At 36.7% G+C, this 20,916-nt stretch overlaps 1 protein-coding gene across 1 annotated transcript; it reads left to right on the top strand.

Moving 5' to 3' along the window:
* Positions 1–5,032: 5,032 nt before the first annotated feature.
* LOC108731996 (uncharacterized) lies at positions 5,033–6,373 on the top strand. The gene has a single exon (XM_018462575.1). It carries the CDS (start codon positions 5,033–5,035, stop codon positions 6,371–6,373), a length of 1,341 nt encoding a protein of 446 aa, XP_018318077.1.
* Positions 6,374–20,916: the final 14,543 nt, after the last annotated feature.

The following is a 20,916-nucleotide window of genomic DNA, read 5'->3' as shown; positions in this document are numbered from 1 at the left end:
CCTAAACGTCCGTAAAATCTAAATCTCCCGCACTCTCATCTCGGGAATCTTCCTCCTCACGCCGTGAGTATGTACACCACGCCAAGTTATTTCAACAATCCTCTGAATTTATTGCACATTCAATTTGTCAGGCCGACCTTGTTTTAAGAATTCTTGAAGAAAAGTACTAACCTTCCTCATCTCTCAGGCATTTTTTTTATTTCTTATGTACGTCTCTTCATAATTTTGTAAAGAAAACAGCTAGATGATTTATAGTGTTAAAAATACTTCATGAAATCTTATATTTCTAATAATTTAGGCCTGGTTGCACTAATTATTTTGGGTTTAAGCGAGACTTAAATATATATTGATTTGTCTTTTTAAATAAATAAAGACAATCATGTATCTTAGTCTCGCTTAAAGCCAAAATAACGTTGATGCAATCAACCCTTAGATCTCAGAGTATCGAAATCTTTATGTTTTTAAATATTTAATTTTTCGAAATGCTGGGCTGTATTTTTTAATGTTTTTGTACAATTGTGTCCGATATTTTTAAAAAGGAAATTATTATCACAATGAATTTATTTAATTATTATATTGATTGAGTAACTTTTCAGTGATTTAAATTTTTGCTTTTACACGTTGCTCGCTTTTCAACAACATGGATAGTGAATTTTAATGGAAAACCGAACGTGCGGCCAAAGCGGCCGGAAGGGAATCGCGATGATTCTGTGAAATATGGCTCAAGAGCGAGCAGGTTTTCGGCGGGGCTGCGTTAATGGGTGATTGATTAACGACCTTTTCTCATCAACTGCATCGGCTGCATATTTATCACCATGCGACCCCGACAAAAACGCGCGTGCACTCGCTCCATGCAGCCGCGTCAGCGATGCGAAAAGCGGATGACATTACTCCCTTCGCGAAGCGCAAAGCTAGCATAAAAAAACATCAAAAAGTAAGCTTAAATAAATAATTACGGAGTATGTTTTTACTATGCTAACGAGCTCATATTATAGCTCATATTATATGAATGCTATATCCAAGACACTACAATTAAAAAATTTTTAGAATTTCTTTTATAATTTATATATATATACATATATATAAATATGTTACGAAGAGAGAGAGAATGTATTTATACATATATAGAAATTTATATAAAATAATAATACAAATTAATTAGCTATATTAAAAAGTTCTGAGAATATTTTCTTCTGATTAATTTTCAAAAATAAAAGACCGAACATGTCAGTTTTCTTATAATGAAAATCTATGTGATATATGCGAGCATGTTCATTTGATGTCATATTAATTCCCGTGTAGGAGTCAATCGAGCCGAAGTACACGCGTCATGTAAGGTGTCCCTTTCGTGGACCTACGTAACAGATACTGTCGATGTTAAAGTGCCCTTCGACGAACCCACGTTTGGTGCTAACAGCTCACGCGTGTCCGCCACGTGTCGAGCGCCGCCGGTTCGCCCGCTCGTGCGTTTAACTTAGTCGAATTAGGCGGCACGAAACTTGCCCTTTCTGGCCGATTTGCAAAATAACATGGGCAGATGGTGGCAAAGTGTGATTCTCACGCGCGACATACTTTTCTACTTGAGGATTTAAAACGCATATTGAGTGAGACGAATTTTCAGTTTACGCGTTACAGTTTAGTGAGAATAGTCGAAGGGAAAAGATAAATTTTGGCGAAGGAAATTAATGTGGCGCAAAGAAAGAACCTAGAATATCATTTAAATGAATTGGTTTTCAATATTTTTACTTCAGATTTGAACAGATGTATTATTTGAATTTCATACATGCTTCTGAGTAAATAATTTATAACTTATTGAAATTTAAAGTGTATAAACAAAAAAATTATAAATATGATATTTCTTCTTTTTGTCACTTTACACATTGTAAGTAAAAGAAAAGAAGGAAAAAAAGTAAACTTTTCCGCAAGAATACTGTTTTAGGCGAAGCAAAGTATAGAGGCGTAAAATAGAATTAGAGATCGGTATATCGTCGTATCTCCGAGTTCGCGGGAAATGGCATGGTATGATCGGCAATAAATATAGTTCATAATCCAGGAATGGCTGTGCCAAGATACAGAGACATTTCGTAGCTACCCCGCCGTGCGACGCGTGTCACACGTAACGTTGTCGTAATGACTCTTTCAACTTTACGACTCTGAATTAGGATTAGATACGGCAGTATCGCACGTCACACTATCTGCTGCACGTGAGGCGGATCGTTTAATTTATTCCGCGCATGAATTGAGCCGAAGAGAGCTATTGCCGATACAGTCGAGCTTATTAAATAATCAAGATTGTCTCTTAAAATTGAATCTTTCATTCTGTTTTTTATTGCTATAGAAACGGATTTTGTCATAATACCCCCCCATTTTTATAATAACATAAACTCATTGCATCCATAATTTTTTTCAGAGATATTTTAAAGTGTTTAATGATGAATTCAAGATCTATTTAAAGCATTTTAATTTAGGTAAAGAATTTTTAATGAGAGTTTATTATCTTATATTACATGAGTTATTATAATAAAAATATAGGTACTAAAATTTTATCTCCTCACAATTTTTTTTTAAATTATTCTGTGACACCAAGACAATTGCCACTTTTCTTAGCCTGATTTGTAGTATCTGTAGACAAAAGAAAAAGATCCTTTGTTTTTGAGACACTCTGTATACAAGATACAAGAAACTAGAATGTTCTCTTTCGCAAATACTCGTTTGCGAGTCTTCGTCAGGCGCGGGATAGCGCCAATCGAAAAGTCATTACAACTTTTTGCCGACTCAATCAAGAAGTTAATGTCCTTTAACCTCGCGGCGTTCCCCTTAGGATTTGCCGAGATCTCGGGAATCGCGTAAGAAATCGACGGCTCTCACATGCCTGGTAAAATAGATCACCGGCGTATGATTGATCGCCTATTGGCTCCGTGGCAGGTTTTTGCCCGCTGCGCCCACTTGTATCGAGAATTATTCTTCCGGCATGAAATTACGATGCCCATCTTGACTTATTTCAAGATTTATGTACTTTACAAAAATAATTAGATTTGCAATGATTATTTCATTATGAACTTCGAAATGCATAAACGTTAAGCATCAAAAGAATTATAAGTCAGCTGAGAATTTTATAATAAAAAATGTATTCATATAATTATAATTTAATTGTGAAAGAAAATGATTAGTCATACTAAAAATAAAAATAATACAATATGATATATATAAATATATCTAAAGTTATTTCTCAGTCAGCTTATTTAACTGGTAAAGCTTGTTTGAATTGAAATAAGCTTTTTTTGAAGTCATATCTTATTAAATAGCATTCTTACATATTTCGTATGCACGTTTTTGAAACGATTTTCTTTGGCGTAGTCGTACTTTCATCTGTAGACCCGCGTCGTCTGCCGAATGTCCAATATAGCCGCGAGTCGGCTATAAAAAAGGAGTGGAGATCGGGGGTGCGGGCGTTAAAAATATTCAAGATCGTTTGTCAGGCTGAATTACAGTTCCCGGTCGTATCCTCTCTCCGCCGTCATCTTCGCCACCCTGTTCACCACCCTGGTAGAGCGGGATTCTGCGGTACGCGTTGCGCAACGCGGAGAGGGTAAGGCAGTCGGTCGGAGAGGAAGGGGATGGCAAGAGCCCACGACGACGACAACGACGACGACGACGACGACGACGACGACGACGACGACGACGATGACGACGATCCCAGGCACATGTGTCGAACCTGAAATATGTAGGCGTGGTCTGGACGGTGCTAGCAGACGCGTCCCGACGAGCGAATATGTTCACCCCGTTGCTACGCTCCACCCCCGTATAACGCTGCAGACACTGCTATTGGCCAGTGCCACCCTCGTCGCGCCTCCACCTGCCACGCTCGCGCTACCCTACGCGACAGCTACCCCTAAATACGGGGGATGCGCGAACAGCACTCTCATTTTAACGCGAACCACCGATACGGCACCGAGTGTTCGCCACTTTAGTGCGCCCCGGACTGTACACCAGATCGGTGGGTCCGTTAGGGGTTGTTATAATTTTGCTCTTTGTGACTTATTCGGACTCGCATGCGAAAATCGGTTTCGGCAAAATAGCTTTGTGAGAAAAAGTGTAATCTAATGTTTTAAAGAAGATCGAAGAAGATCCATCCTGAGGTATGGGAAACGTGGTCCAACTAGTGTAGCTTACAGACCGCATAATTAGAAGAAAGACATTTGTCATCGTAATCCGGTAAGTACTATTCTGTTACTTATGTGATATATAAAGAGATAATAATGAGACAAATAAGTTAAAAAATTTTTTAATATTTAATTCAAAATCTTGTTTTCTTAAAAGCTTCTTTTATTATTTAAGATGGTACTCTAACTTACAATGTAGGTAGTTGATTAATTGTATTATTGTTTTTATTTATACATTAATGATATGTAGTTTTTGTAGAATCAATTTGAGAGAGAAATACGAAATAATTATTTCAAAAGATATTATCGAAATAAATTATATATCGTATCAATCTCAAAAAAATAAAATAAGTAATGTCCTAATTATATGAATCTATGATTTTGTACTAGAATTTTTCGCTTAGTTGTCTTGCTATAAACAAAAGAAATTTCTGAAATTGAAATTTATTAGTTGATTTTATACAAGTTACAGATCATAATCTATAATAAAAGTTTACCAATATTTTTCCAAAATAAGATTTAATTATAGCATGTTTTAATTATTACGTTTAAAGTATTGTATTTTTATTACTTGCATCACTTTAATTTTTATAATGACGATTGTAAAAATATCTTTTCAAAAACATATCGTGCTAGATGTGAAGATTTTTTTTACATTACGTGTATAAGAAAAAGTATCGTCTTAACTTTTCTCAACTATCTCGACGACCAACCTTGCTTTGCTCTGATTCATGCCTCTCGAATGTAGGACATCTGGGCCGAGTGTATCGAATTTTGGTCGATCAGTCACTCCACGTTGTTGCTGCGACATTAGCACTCACTGTCCACTTATCGTCATTGTCGTAGGTTAATCATCCGGAGCGAGCAGGATGACAATGGAAGATCGCACGGGTGGCATCGATCGTGCCACCCCCGCGACCTCGACGCCGGCCACGACGGTACTGACGTCGGCATGCCCTTCGTCCATCAGCGACGTTACGCCTGATGCTTCGTACCCCCTTCAACGAGCTAGCAAGCGCTCCTTCGATGTCGCTTTCCTCGTGGCACCCGACGAGAACCTGGCGCGTCGACAAAACGAAAAATTGCGACTGGTAACCGGCCGGAAAGACCGTCTACGAGACGATATCTCCATTGATAACGTTCTGGATACTGACAGGTTGCCGCAGAATCTTACCATCAAGCACTACGACAACGATTCCGGCGGTTCAGACCGAAGAAGATTGCTGCATTGTACGGAGAATTCGCTAAGTCCACCGTACGTATCGCCTAGAACCTTGACGCCAACTTTGCCAGGACTCTCCCCAAATTCTGACGGAAGGAGATACGCGCCGACTGGTGGTCGACTTCAAAAGACTCCGAGTCCGCCTACATTTGTTGGCCATCATCAGTCTATGCTCACTTGTCCTGAATCGACGGATTCTTCGATCTTAGCCTGTACGAAGGTTTACGAAACTGGCATCTCTTGCGTAACTGATCGTCATGGAGAATCCCGTAGTGCCTTCACGAAGGTAAATCTAGTCGGACAACGGAATGGTTTCAACGATGACAGCCAAACATCGCCGAGGTCGTCGATATCTCCGGATGATCGCGCAAGTTATCAGAGCAGCGTCAGTCCGCCGGTGGTATCGTTGCCCAGTGTAACGAGCTACAAATATGCACCGTTCCCTACCAAGATGGCGTATCCCTTTTTGACTATGGGAGCAGAGACTGGTCAGTCGGGGCTATTAGAGAACTTGAAAATCCCGCAGATCGCTCAACCGCCCAAGGTGCCTAGTCCAAAGGTACCCGCTTTCCGACCGGATCTTCCGCCAGTCTATCCCAATCTTCCCTATAATCCTATCTCTGTATTTCCACCGATGGCGGATGCTCTCGCCAGGCCGAGATTTCTGGCTACGGCGGCCGGCCTTTTACCACCGTCGTTTGCCGCCTTGACTTTACCGGCGCAGAACGTCTGCGCCAAGTGCAACCTGTCGTTCCGTATGACTTCCGACTTAGTCTATCACATGCGCTCTCACCACAAGAGTGAGAGTTCGAGCGAGACGGCGAGGAGGAGAAGAGAGGAAAAGCTCAGATGTCCCGTTTGCGATGAGAGCTTTCGCGAGAGGCATCATCTTACTAGACATATGACTGCCCATCAAGATAAGGAGAGCGATGGTATCGTTGACCAGGTCGAAATCAAGAGGAGGACTACTACTGTTCACAGTAAGTGACGACGAAAACTGCCGATCGAGGATGATATTCTAACAACTGGCTATTCTTTTGAGAACTAAATTAGTGCGTAACGAGAAGTAGCAACTTATGGGATTTGTGATAACAGTTAAATTTGTCATTACGTCTTATTAGATTGAGCAAGAAATTAAAACGTCGCTCTTTGCGAGAAATGAGAAAAAGAATGTTCGAACTACGTATCAGAAGTACCTACAAAAATATTATCATGTTGTCAGTAATTTCGGTTAAACGAATTTTTGTACATTTTTGTAATTGTAAAAATGTTCAATGTACGGATTTACATAAGTATTGTTTTATTTATTTAAATGAATAGATTTATAATTAAAAAATTTATTACCTATAATACATACCAATAATACATTCTTGCTAGGAAAAATCTATTTGAAATTGAATAAGAAACTCAAAGATGAAAGGCCGCTCCTTGAATTTATGACGTTCTGTATAAATGTACTATTGCGGCATTCACATTGTATACGTGTATAATAAGGAAATTTTAATGTCTATATAGAAAAATTAATATCTGTGGGTACGTCGATCCCACGTACACGATTGCTCTACTATAATTCATGAACTGCGACGAAGTCATTCCCTGTTTAGTCAATATTAGGTAGGAACAATTTGTAAATAAATTTAATTGTTTAAGTTTAATTGTGTAAGTTTAAATAAGAATTATCTGTAAAGAAGAGTAAAGAGGAAGAGAGAGAGAGGGGGAGGAGAGAAAGAAAGAGAGAGAAAGTGAATGAATGAGAGTGAGTGAATGAATGAAAGAGATTAATAATTGAATTGATCAATTGAAACATAAAAATCTATAATTTTTAGAAAATGAAAAAAACTATTAAAATATTTTCTAGGAACTTTCTTTTTGTGTAAATAAGAGATCATCTTTTAAATATCATTTAATTCATTTTTATACGTGGAAAATATAACTTTATTTTATGAAAAATTAATTTTATAATTTTTGTATTTTTTGAGAAGAAGATAGAAATAAACAGAAGTAGGTAGTAATTTAAGACTGAGATATAATTTTGATCTTTTCCAGAAAAATATATTAAAATTTAAAATATATGATGAGCTATAATTAGTATCTATATTATTATTTATATTATTATGTATATAAAATTCTAAAACGTTTTATAAACGTTTAGAATTTTATATTATTTAAACGGTTTTTTTTTAATAAACATTTATGGATATTATATGTTACATACCGTTGTTATACTTAAGTATGAGTACAATGTATTTGATATTTCTGTTTCTTCTTTCATTTAAATTCTCAAAATTTTATAAATTTAAAAACATATTAAAAACTGTTTGAGAACATTTAATTTGTTTAGAATAAAAGATTTAACCTAAAAAAAACGTAGTTCTGGGCACAAAATTGTAGCAATAAAATATCTTAAAATCATGCATATTTGGGGAAAAGCAGCGTGCTAAAATTGTCAGAGATTAAAATAATCGCGGTCGTATTTCGATATACTCACAAATTACATACGGTCCATTCGAACGACTCCATTTCCACAATGTAGAAAGTAAAATATTTGCCGCGTATTTACAGCAGCAGACAGGTGAAACGGGTGGTGCGAATGTGGCGATAGTAACAGGGGGCGGTCGGGGGTGCGGAAGGGTTGCGTGTGTTGCGGAGGATGGTGCAAGCGTGTAAAGCGAATTTTGGCCGTGTGTACGGAGGTGAGGGCGGCGTGGTAATAAATAGATCGTAAACCGTAACCCGCGTCACACACAAACCGTCGGAGCGCGCATAATGGTAGGAAACAATGAATGCCGTAATCGGAAACAGTGCCGGTTTGTTATCTGCCATTTACACTCCATTTAACTTCAAACGGCGAATCGGCCTGCGCGCATTCGCGTTTTAAATACAGCCCGGTTTCCAACCGCTACCGAGAACCGCCCCCACCATCGTTCTCCACCCCCGTCGCACTTCCACTGACGGTATGCGGCTTAACATAGGGTTAAGCCGTCGCCGAGTGGCTTAATATTGTCCGAAAATTACGTGAATTATCGCCTCGGTGTTTCCCGATGTTACTGCAAGAATTGAATCCGAGTATAGGAATAACATTTTTATCCAAGTACTTGTAAAGAGTAAAAACATGTTATTATTTCTGATCGGAATTATTTAATTTTAGTTGATATTGCGATTCGGTATGATAGAATTTTGAATAAGATTATTCATAAGCATTTCGAGGAGAAAGGCGTATCATTAGTACGACCTATGCAGTATTCTGTACAGCAATAATCACAGTAGCGTGTAAATACATGTAGTAAAACTTTTAATACAAGAGAGTATGCGTTTATAAATTATAGGACTGTAAGTAAGATGGATGTATCAATATCGCGATTAAGAAAGAAAAAATTCAAATATAGACGTTTAATGAACGATTCGATATTACATTCTACAATTGTCAGAAATATTATCAGAAATAATATTGACAGAAATATTAACTAAGATATCGCAACGTGTGTGTGTACGAAGTTGTTTTAAGATTAAATGTATTATATAAGTCTGTATAGTAAACTACTCTCTCTAATAATCTCTCTTTATTATAGAGATATCAACGTTTTGTTTCGTTTCATAAGAATTGATTTATCCAGATATCACGTTGTATTACTTCGTTGTAAATATCACTTTGTACATAAGCACTGTATGTAATCTAGCTCGTTGTTAATTAATAAAAGAATATCCGTGATAATTAAAACCATATGAAATATTTCATATCCTCCTAATTATTATCTGTCGAGAGGTTTAGTTCATAGATTTACGAATAAAATATTAATTGAAGTTTATATTTATTACGGGAGTATGTATTTCTATTTTTATCTTTATCTGTATATTAAAGGTGTGATAAAAAATTTTGTTACGAAATAGATATGTAAAACACTTTTTATACCTTTTTTTTTATAATAAAAGAATTATTTTTAACTGATTTTGTCGGGCTCGATACGAGTTCACAGTGACTTCCCAGAAATAGAATCGATCTTGTTCTTTACTTCATGGACGTCGTCCGTCCTCCTCTTGTCTCCTCGGTGCTAAATCATCAAAAGCCGATTACGCGGCAATAGATTAATTTCTGGCCACTCAGAGACCTCTCCCTAACATCCGATTCGTGGGTACCGGATCGATTATTATTTCGTCCTACGTTCAAGTAAAATAGTGTATGAATCGTCAAATAATCTTTCATAAATTTATTTTTAAGAGCTGTAATACTAAGAATCTTTAATTATAGGAGCTATTTATGCATCAAATTTCTTTAAACTTTTTAATCGCACTAGATTTTACAATATTTAAGTTAATATATGTATAATTTCCATTATGTATTCTGATATACTTGAAACTGAACCTAAGGAAACATGGAAATCATAATTGTTGATTAATAAATTATATTAAGATAATATTACACATTGACACTTATTGAATTGTGTCATTTTCACGCGGGCGCGAGCAAAAGATATCTCGCAAACTCTTTCACAACTGACTCTTACCTCTCTCTCTTGAGAGAAAGTCATTGCGAAATCCCCTAAACGGGTAACGTTAAGCTCGTCGAAACCGCGGCCAATACGACAAACAATCTCTTACCGCCCTCGTTCCGGCTTAAGCTCGGCCCTTCACCACCCCCGAAGTAAGTGTACTTACCCTCTGCCCGAGGTCCATAAAGATAAATAACATGGAGCACCCGGACCTCGTTGTATCCCTTACAGAACGATGAAGGGACCCTTGAGGACTCCCATCATCCCTTCGTTCTTTTCATCCTTCTTTTTCTTTTTCATACTGTCTATCGGCAAAATTCTTTCTCTACTTTTCTCTACTTATCCTTTTTTATTTTGGCTTACTTTTATTTTGATTCATTTTTCTTTTGACTTTGATTTTTTTAGATTAATAAATATTTTTATAGTCTTTTTTTTTTAAATAAACATGAATCCTCGAATTTCATTTTCTAAATATTTGACTTTATTCAACAATAGTTCATTTTCTTTACATTTATGAAGTTAAAATTTATGAAAATAAAAATAAATTAGTAAATTAAAAAATTATTTATTAAAAATTATTTGAAAAGCAAGAATAAATTAATGAAACAAAAGCGTTACGAAATCGAGGACCCCCTTTTCATTTAAATCGAGCACCCTGTATCTGTCTTCCTCCCGCACGATCGGTCCATCGCTCTTCCCACCCTTGTTAGCGATACTTCCCGTGGAGAATTGCGCGCATGCTTGTTCTGTCAGTGAAATAATGACAATGTCATAGCCCGGGCCTGATTCGCCACGGTACCCTTGCCACGTGGGCGACGATTGGACGCGGATATGCTAATATGGCGTCCGTTCCGAGACATTAAGTTCTCGGTTTACCGATTCTCGCCAGACGAGCCGCGTCTTGACGTCCACATCACCTTCCACCATTGTGCCTTCAATCATAGGATACACGTTTTCTTCGGGCATTCTATGGGGTCTTCACAAGGGAATACATGAGTCATTGCTCACGTCCATATAGAATTTGATCTTTTTTGAAATTAGAGTTGTTTTTACAATTTAACTGTTACAAAATTCTCAAAAATTGTGTTTTTTTATTTATGTATAGAAATGAAAGAAATTTTAAAATTAATCATATTAATTGTATTGTATTTATAATGTTTAAATATTGTGAAATATTGACATGTATAAATACTCTGCTTATCTTTATTTATTGTAGTTTTCGATATGACTTCTCGACTTTTAACTAATACACAAATACAACGATTAATCGAATTTCGCGTCGCTTTTTGAGCTAAGTACTTGTCTGTCCTTTATCGTCGGCCACCCTGATTTTCGTTTGGTCACGGTCTTCCGGTACGATTATGTAACTTGACTGCGAACACGCAGCTTACATCGGTCTCACGATACAGCCAGTTACAGTGTTTCGATGTCAATCAGGCGTCGCTAAACGATTTTACTCGCGCAAGCTAGCGCTTTTCTAGGGCATATGTTGCGATTCGCTCGTGGAACTTCGCACGTATATTCGGTACGTTAATAACGCCTATGAGATCTTCATATTGCACTTCTAATCTAAAACATCTGCTGTTATTTTCTTTCCTTTTAATTTGAAAAACAAAAGATTCAAGAAATTTGACAATCTTTTCTGAGAAATTGTTTTCTCAATTCGATCGGACAAAACACTTATGTTTAAAAATTGATTTAAAACCTTATTTTCTATGATATTTAATATACTTACTATGACATTAAGAACGTAATAGATATTCTCTATATTTTTCTATCTTTTTTATATGTACACTTATATGCAGGATTGGGAAATAACTCGTTACTGTAACAAAGTTACAGTTAGAGTTATTTTTAGTAATTGTAACTTAACTTTGTTCTTTTTTTTCATCTATAATAGTAACTTAATTTAGTTACATTTTTTATAACTAGTAACTAATTTAATAGTTATTTTATATTAAACTTATTCGTCAACATATGGGCTAACCAAAGTATGAAGTATTCAGTGAACAATTAGTTATTATCTATTTTTTGTGATTGAAATGTATGTTTACTTCTGATAATCTACTGTACATGTCTGTATTAAGAATTAAGATTTTAGTATGTAAACGCATCTTATTGATCTTATATAATTTTGATTTCAAATGTATATATTATAATAATATTTATAAATAATATAGCATACAACAATCGAATATTTAATATAATAGGTATATTAAAAATAATTTACTAATGTTTAGAAATGTATAAGATTCTTGTATTTAAAATAACAATGTAAAGAATTATAAAAATTAACTAAAGAATAACAATTCGTTACTTTTTAATAAGTAACTGTGATCGTAACGTGTTACTTTTCAGAATCGGTAACTTGTTATCCCCCCCCCCCCTGGTAGAAATTTCATGCATTTTTTGAGCAGTTACTAAACAGATACAATTTTTGTCTAGTAACTGAGAAGGAAAATTTCTTAGGATCCCAATCAGGATGTAACGCTTTGCTTGCAGTTACTGCGTACAAAAGTTGCGTAAAAAGAATTTACTAGACAATAACTGGGCAGGTGTTTGCACAAATTGCACAAATTTTTACCAGGAAAACTGCTTCAGTTACTGAATAAAACTCTATCAAATTCTTGTTCATTTCCTACTTAGTATTGGCTACTCAACTAATGAGAATTAATATAAAACAGTAATATTAGATAGTAACTGGATAGGTGTCTAGGAAAACTGCATACATTTCTACCAGGGTACAATGATAACAAACTACTTTTTGAAAAGAAAAAAAACACTGTACACAGTAAAAAAATTTATGTATTTGTGTTGGAAACGGTCCACTCACGTTTGTGTTAACAGTTTGTATTGAATTTTTTAACATATTCGAGTGTTAATTTAACATAATGTGATTATGTTATTTAAAGGTTTTTTTGTGAAATTGATATGATATTCAATATTTCTTAGTGTCAAAATGACACAATTTATGAGTAAGTGAACAAGTAACATAAAAATAATGTGTTTGAAAACGTAAATTATAAGACAAATGAATAAAATACGTGTTAATTTATCATAAATGTTAATTTTCTGAAAAAAAAAATGCTTTCACGGTTTATTTACACACTGTGTCGATGTTATCTTTCTTTGTATTTATTCTCTTACATAATATTTGTGTTACCTTCTAACATATTCATCTTGTGTAACATTAACTCAAAAATTTGAGTGGACCGTTTGGGACATGTGATTTATGTTAAATTTAGCACATTTTTTCCAACTGTGTAATTGTATTTAATTACTTTTACAAAGTATTTCCTAATCCAAATATATAACATTTTACAGGGGGTCTCATTTGAAACTTTGAAGTTACCTCCCGTCTCTCTTCAAGGGGGGACGGGGGTGGATTTTTGTTTACGTAGTTAGAAAGGTCCCTCGAATATATAAAACTTTCTCATGAACAACTTTTTGATAGAATAAATATTTTTAGAGTTATTAGCTTGTAACACTTTATGTGGGCCACCCTGTATATGTATAGAAATTGATTGAAAATATTTGCATTGATATTAAAAATATAATGGATAATCGTATATTTTTCTATCTTGTTTATGTACTTAATTACGATCAAAAGAATATTATTTCACACGCTGGATGGATTTCCGGTCCTGGATTTCCGCCGTGCTTGACTGTTCTCAAAGTGCAACGGGCGATCGAAGCTCGCGAAGCAACCTTGAAATGTTGAAGCGGCGAGCTGTCTCGGCTTATTTACGACGTACGTATGATGAAAAACGGAAGCGAGCTCCGGTGCGATCGTGCGGCCGCCCGGAGCGGATCGTCCCGGCGGCGGAGGGATGAAAGGGGTGAAAGGGCCTGCTCTCTCCTCTGCCGGAGCACCTTGATTTACTGTCGACGATATTTTCTCGTTGGCGCTAGTTGGCGCCTACCGCACCACCGCGCCCGACAATGGCGGGCTCGCTTGACATTTTGTTTCGAATTATTGCCCGCGCTCGCGCGGCCGGTCCTTTCTATTTCGCCGCTCCGACCGCTCCTCCACCAAGCGCGACAATGCTCTATTTTATTCTGCTCTATTTTTATTCTGTTTTGCCTGTTTGTGTTTTTTTTGTCGCGTTATTTTTCGGCAGCCGCTCGCTCTTTGTTGCGCCGTCGCGGGACGTCGACGCGTATCCGCCTGAATTTCGCGGCTCTCGTGGCACAGATTTATCATCGCAATTACGCCAGGAATAGTTGCATGAATGATCTTCTAGACTTAAGAATAAGTGCGCAAATAAGGCTCAACTATATATGTATGTGTAGATCCAGTAGATCTATGATAAAAAGATAAATACTAAAGATAATGACTAAAAGATAATATACTAACTGTAATATAAGCATATAAGTTATATTCCGATAAAAGTAAAATTTTATCGCCATTTTTTTGTGTTACAGGTACACGAGCATCTTTCATGACTGAACTCCCATCTAGAAAAATGAGAGAAGAAATCTGTTTACCTATAAATATGTATATGTATAAGAAACGTCTTAAATCTTTAGTTTTCTTTTGGTGAGTTGCATTATTTAACATTTTTTTTTTCCATTTTAATTGCAATTTTTAGAAAATCAAACGTATTTATTGTGAATTAATCGTAATTTTTTGAAGTATTAATTTTTTTTCTGTCCCTTTTGATTAATCTTGTAATTTAAAATGATTTCTTTATGTGATATTTTTGTAAAAACAAGTCGAAATCTTTTTTCATTTGAAATATGTTACATTCTCTGAAACATGGAGAAGATGCGGAAGAATTTTGAAGATTATTATATATTAGTACATTAATACATTATTAAAATCATTCTCTATAAGTGTAAATCATTCTTTATAATTGTATAATCATATAATTGCACTTTTCGAGGAAAATATAAATATTATACATATAGAAAACTCGTGATCAACTTTCGCGTAATTTTTCTTTTTATACCGGAGTATATATATTCATGTTTAATTAGCAGCCGGCATGGCACGAATTCCTAATCTGCAAAGATCCATTCTTGCGAATAATAACGGAAAGTTAATAAAGGGAACGGCATTCTCTCCTTGTCTTTCTGCCATTGGATCATTCGACAATAGAAAAAAGACTTTCGACCCTGCTTAAATATGTCCGACCACAAAGCAATAAAATATCTTTATCTTACTCGTGCCATTACCCCCTTGATTCGGAGGGTTCCAATTTACATTCCTATCGGGGGGCTTCGGCAAGATAAGTCCATTTAAATAAATTAGTAATGCTATCTCCCGCGGCGGAGACGTAAAACTGTGGAGGGGGCGGATTAAATAGTATTTTATCAATTTTCACTGCGATTCGTTACGCGAAGTGACGCCGCTCTCTATTCAAAATCTCGTTTTGATCGTGTGTTTTCGCGCGTTACGCAACGATGAATCATGTTGTTTGAAAAGTGTTTAGGGTGACCGCATTGTTATCGTTGCGATCAAAGGTGCAATAGAAACACTGGTTCCTCAGATGTATTCCATTAAACGTTAAAAAAAATGATTTTTTAAACGATTTAAAGGTCACGTTTTAAGAATCAAATTTTTTTTCGTTGTGTATGTGCGTTATGTGCAATAGATAGTAATACAAATCTGAAACGAAAAATGTCACGGCAACCAACAGTTTACACGTTTAAAATACAATATCGTCAACATTTCGTATTTTTAGTAGAATCGGAAAAAATGCATCGTGCAAGAAAAAGGTTGCTAGAAGGCGGAAATGAGAGAGAGAGTGTAGAGGTAGGATACATGTTTAATTTTTCAAAACGGACCGCACGGCGAGCCTTTTCGCGGGCCGTGACGCCCATCTCTACACGCAATTGCCTTTCCCTCCGTGTGTTGGCGTGTGTTGGTAGGACAATATAATGGGGCATAACAACGGCGTTAACACGCAGTGGTCGACCCCGGACACGACCCGCGACCCACCCCGGATGAAATACACCTCTGATAATTACTAGAAATTAATGCGGCAGCCTTACACATACCGCCCATTGTGAGCGAACGGCGCGCGAGTTTAACCGGCGGTCGAGTTTACGCGACCTCGTATTTACCTGCGTTAGGGACGGTAATCGCCACGATTCTAACACCAGATTAGCGAGGCTCGCTCGTATTAATTATCTCTGCTCGCCAACGGAAAGACAGAATGCGTCGGTAAAATAAAGGAAGAAAAAAGAAAGAAAATACAGAACGAATCGTGCAATTTTACACAGAAAAAAAGATTTTCTCTGCCGCAGCTAATCTTAGTTTGTTATAATATATTTGCTGCCGTAACTATAAACTACAGCGAAATGGTTTGCTGTTGCTGCTATAATATAGATATCACAGCTAAGACATTAGCTATAGTACCTATATTTTAGCTGTCCATATTTTTCACCTGCCATTTAGTTACCACATGCAGTTTTTAGTTACGATAGCTACTTTTTTTTTCCGTGTAAGCTTCTTCGTTATACATTTGGAAACTTGAATACGTTTAATGAGACACGTTCTAAAATGTTTGAATGGAATAATTCCATTTGAAATAAATAATGATTTTTCCAACGATAAGGTTAATACTTATTAAATGATATTGGAAATAATATTTATTCGCGACGCGAAATCATACAATATCTAATCAATTAAAATTATCTTTTCATTTAGATAAAAGATGGAATTATTTAATATTTTGTGAGTCGATTATTAGTACATCTATCTGTAATTGAGAATTGATGAAAAAGTATGATTGGGAAAGAAAAAGTGCAATAAGGACGACAGAGAGAAGATCGTAAAATCAGAAAATTAAAATCAGTGCCGACAACGAAGCCGGATGGACCATCCGTCGTTGAACGCGGCGGGGGTGGTTTTGTACAGGAGGGCACAGGGGGACGGGATGTATTAAAGCTGCGGCCGGAACCATAGCGGAGCAGATAGTTTAATGTGAATTTATTGCGATCGAGATATCGCGCCGGCCAGAAAGCGGAGTCGCGTGCTACGCGCGCGCCGTCGAACCGATAGCCGGCCGCGGTAATGCCCGTGATGGTTGGTCCATTGTGAGCGGCTTCAAACTGGCCCCAAATCGCTCGAAATGAGAGCGAGCAGGCGGCGAGGCAGTGAGACATCGAGGGGAGATGCCAGGCGTCCATTTTTAAACCGGGGAGACGCTATCGCGGTATCGAAGAGTACGGCACGTGCGGCGTCTCCCCAAGGTTACCCCGCGATTTGTCTTCGACAGATTTTCTGCCGCGACAAATTTGCACACGTTGGTGAACACCCGAACAATACAAAAGCTCGAAAACTATCCAAAGGATGTCGGAAAGATCGCTGCATATTGTTGGCGGACTTATTCAAGTTAGTCAATAACTGTAAAATTGACAATCAGTTAAATTTTTAAGGGAGTTATCAAAAATAAGAGTGCTTTATAATATTGTCAATAAAAGACGAGACATAATTTTTGTATTTTAGCAATGTTTTGCTACAGAAAATGACTCTTACGAATAAGTGGTTAACTTGTGGTTAACTTTTTCATTAAGGGTCGGTTGTTCCATCTTTAGATAAACTATGAAATAATTTACTTTTTTTGGATGAACAAAAGAGTAAAAGAGTAAGAACACACACATAAGAGAGTTAGAGAGTAAGAAAGTGAGCTGAAGTTTACCGAAAGAGATGGAACAACCCAGCCTAAGTGTTTAAGCCTAAGTGTTTAAGCAACGCAATTAATTAATTTTAATTTTTTGTCAATATAGATAGAACTATGTAGTGATTCAGAAAGAAATGATTATTTGCCGTGAAACTTGTTTTAATGATTGATGAATTAGTAAATTAAATGTGAAGAAATTAGGCGACAGTTATTACTGTCGCTTTCAAAAGTTTAGTTAATTTTTCTAGAAGATATCTCTAATCTCTAGGAAACCGCGATTATTCTTTAACCGGAAGCACGACTTTATTCCCAGCGACGATTCTTGAAAGCTCCAGGCTTTCATGACTCGCGATTCCGCCTCACCGGCGCCTTTTCCGCTTTTCGCGTTTCTTGGATCCGCAAGTGTCTTCTTCAAATGCGGCCGCGCTGGACATGCCCCGTGATCGTATATCACATTACTTTAATTCATATGGTAATTCACGCGGCTCAGCCGCTATGCCGGTTCACCGAAAACTTTCGGGACAATGCGAGGGACAATGCTGGAGGGGGGTGTGTGTCGGCGGGGGTGACAAGGGGGCACACAGAGATGGCTGCGGAGGGTACCGACAGGGCCACTGGAAGCGGAGGAAGCGGGGGGAGGATTCGACAGTGCGAATGCGATATTGAATTCGCCCCCTGGCGACGTGCCTGTTATCGACAATGTCCGACCGCTGGACCGGAAGCCATTTGCTCGCTCTGTGACGAAATTTATGAAAGTTTCCAACGCTCTCGTGGTGGACAATTGTCGATGAGAGAGAGAAAGAGAGGGGAGAGAGAGAGAGAGAGAGAGAGAGAGAGAGAGCGCCGGCCGGTCGCGCGCGTACGGCAAAACGTGCGCTAGGTGTCCGTTCATACGAGCATCGTCGCCGGGAACATGTTCCGCTCGTTTCTACACTGGTGTTACGTCAGAGTGAGAGAGGGTTATCCGAGAGTTACCCGTGGATTTTTTCAGAGGGAAAATTTTTGATATTTGAAATGTTTTCAACATCTGAAATACAGATGTTGAAATTAATATAATGGAAACTTCAATCATTTTTTTGTTACTGTTAGTAATATCAATTGTTATTTCGCATAGATTCTCTTAAATAACAGTACGATCGTTTTTATAACATACATATGTAGTATCATATGAAATTAATATTCACACGTCTGATTTTGAAAGAATAATTTAAGATGCGGAAAATAGTCTCGTCTAAATCACTTTTTGATAGTTGCATCAAATGTTCATTAGAATAGAATTAAACTTCATCATGCACATGTTTTAGATTAATTTTTAATATTTAAAAAAAATTTTTTTTAGATTAATTTCTATATATTTAAAGATTTATCAAGTAAAGTATACACACCCAGAGAAAGGTTTCTTCGATTCAAAAAAAATGTTTCTTTGCTGTACAGTTAAAGAAAAAATTTATTTGATTTGAACGTTATTTCCTTGATTTGAACATAATTTTTTTAAATCAAATAAATTCTTTCTTTAACCGTATAGCAAAGAAACATTTCTTTGAATGAAAGAAACCTTTCTCTGGGTGCACTTTATATCTTTCTAAAACTATTTTGTATAATTCCAAGAAATCTGAATCTATCCAAAATGTTTCTCTGAAAACTTTTCTGGAAATTCGTAAAATGGATATGTTAAGGATATTATATTTACAGTATATTTTTGGAATCATTTCTTAAGTAAGTTTCGAGAAACTCACAAACTGTTGAATAATTTTATACTTTATTTGGAATTCTATTCATATACAAACCAAAACAAGCTTAAAATAAGAAATAAGCTTTAATCAATTGCATAAACTTCGCATAATTGTGAAGATAATGCAATGATTCATCTCTATTTAACTGAAAAATCAAAAGTCGCGAAGTAATCTCGATGGCGGCTACTCCGCGGCGAGCAATCATAGACATGAATTTCCCATTAGGGGATGGAAACCGCGGGTCAATCCGCGACGAATCCATATGCCGAAAAGCGCGCTATCCAATCTGAAAGTGGCCGGTTAACGCAAACAGCTTATGCGCCATACGTTACACGCGCGTATATACACATGCATACATACGTAACCATCGTGTCTTCGATCACAAACTATGGAAACCGCTGAGGGAAATGAGTATTACCGTTCATGAATTTCTATGTTCTTTCTCTTTCTAGGGAATAACGTTTCAATTTCGCTGAATAAAATTGATATTCTTCTTCAGTTCTTTTATTATCGTGTTTTCTCCATAGAAGTTTTTTTAAAATAAAACAAGTACATGTATTTTTATTCTATGTAAAAAAAATTATCATTATAATAATAGGTATCTCTCCTAAAGAACTAAATTAAGAGTTTCTCGATTTATTATTAGCCTAATTCTTTTTTTTTAACTGTGCGCGATTCGGAAGTCGTTATTTAGAAAAGGTTTTAGCATTCTTTGGGAAGAAGACCGAGTTTCGTAACAAACGAAAATCTTCTCACTACATCCGGTTTCGGTGTTTCAGCACGCGAGGAAATTGACCGGTCGGCCATATGCGTCGACTCTCGTGCGCGTTGCATTAAAAATTTAATCTTACAAATGGATCCGAAAACTTGGAAACAATGGAATATATGAAATGCGGCCGCGTATATCATGCCAGTGGAGACGCGGGGTGGTTCCGACGGCAATATTGTCAGGGCCGATCCATATTCTCCGAAAGCGCGACGGCGAGAGGGCTGTCGGGGGTCGAGGGGGGAGCGAAAGTGGTTCCCGCCCGGGATGGGGCAGGATGTGCGAACGGCAAAACATGCTTCTGGCACGACAAGAAGCCGCGCGCGGAGGTAGACGCACGGTTCCTGTCGCATTCGAATCGTGTCGCGCAAATGTTGGTATAAGCAATCTTTGTTTCTTTGTTTCTCGTGAAGATGATGTCTCCCTTAAAGTACGATTGCGAGAGCTTTATCGCGAAGGTTGAATCTGATCAAACGCTATATATTGAGATATCAAATATGAATCTGCAAACGGTATCATCATCATTATCGTAGAAAAAAGTCCTCTCAACATATGCTTTAATTTATATTTTACAAAATATAAAAAGGACAGGGATTTATAATGTTTTTATATATTATAATATCATTTTTAGACCGCGTATGTGAGAGACACAACCGATAAATAAGAGCCCTATACGGTCGAAGCTAGATCTTAAAATGCTTTAAATAAATCAATCTTGAATCACTAAATATGATATATATGTACTTGACATACATACAAATATTTCCGGACTAAACACAATTAAATCACTGTAGTAATTTCGCGAATTAAATTAAAATTCTAATAATTTCGATGCTCAATCAGGCATCATATTTCAAAGATATTAATATGCTGAAAAACTGTAATTAAACTTATTGCGAAAAATATCCTCGGCC

The sequence above is a fragment of the Mycetomoellerius zeteki genome, unplaced genomic scaffold, assembly GCF_001594055.1.
Source record: "Mycetomoellerius zeteki isolate Tzet28-1 unplaced genomic scaffold, Tzet1.0 scaffold145, whole genome shotgun sequence".
Taxonomy (NCBI): domain Eukaryota; kingdom Metazoa; phylum Arthropoda; class Insecta; order Hymenoptera; family Formicidae; genus Mycetomoellerius; species Mycetomoellerius zeteki.
The sequence above is the reverse complement of the archived record's forward strand: the minus strand, read 5'-3'. Positions and strand labels throughout refer to the sequence as shown.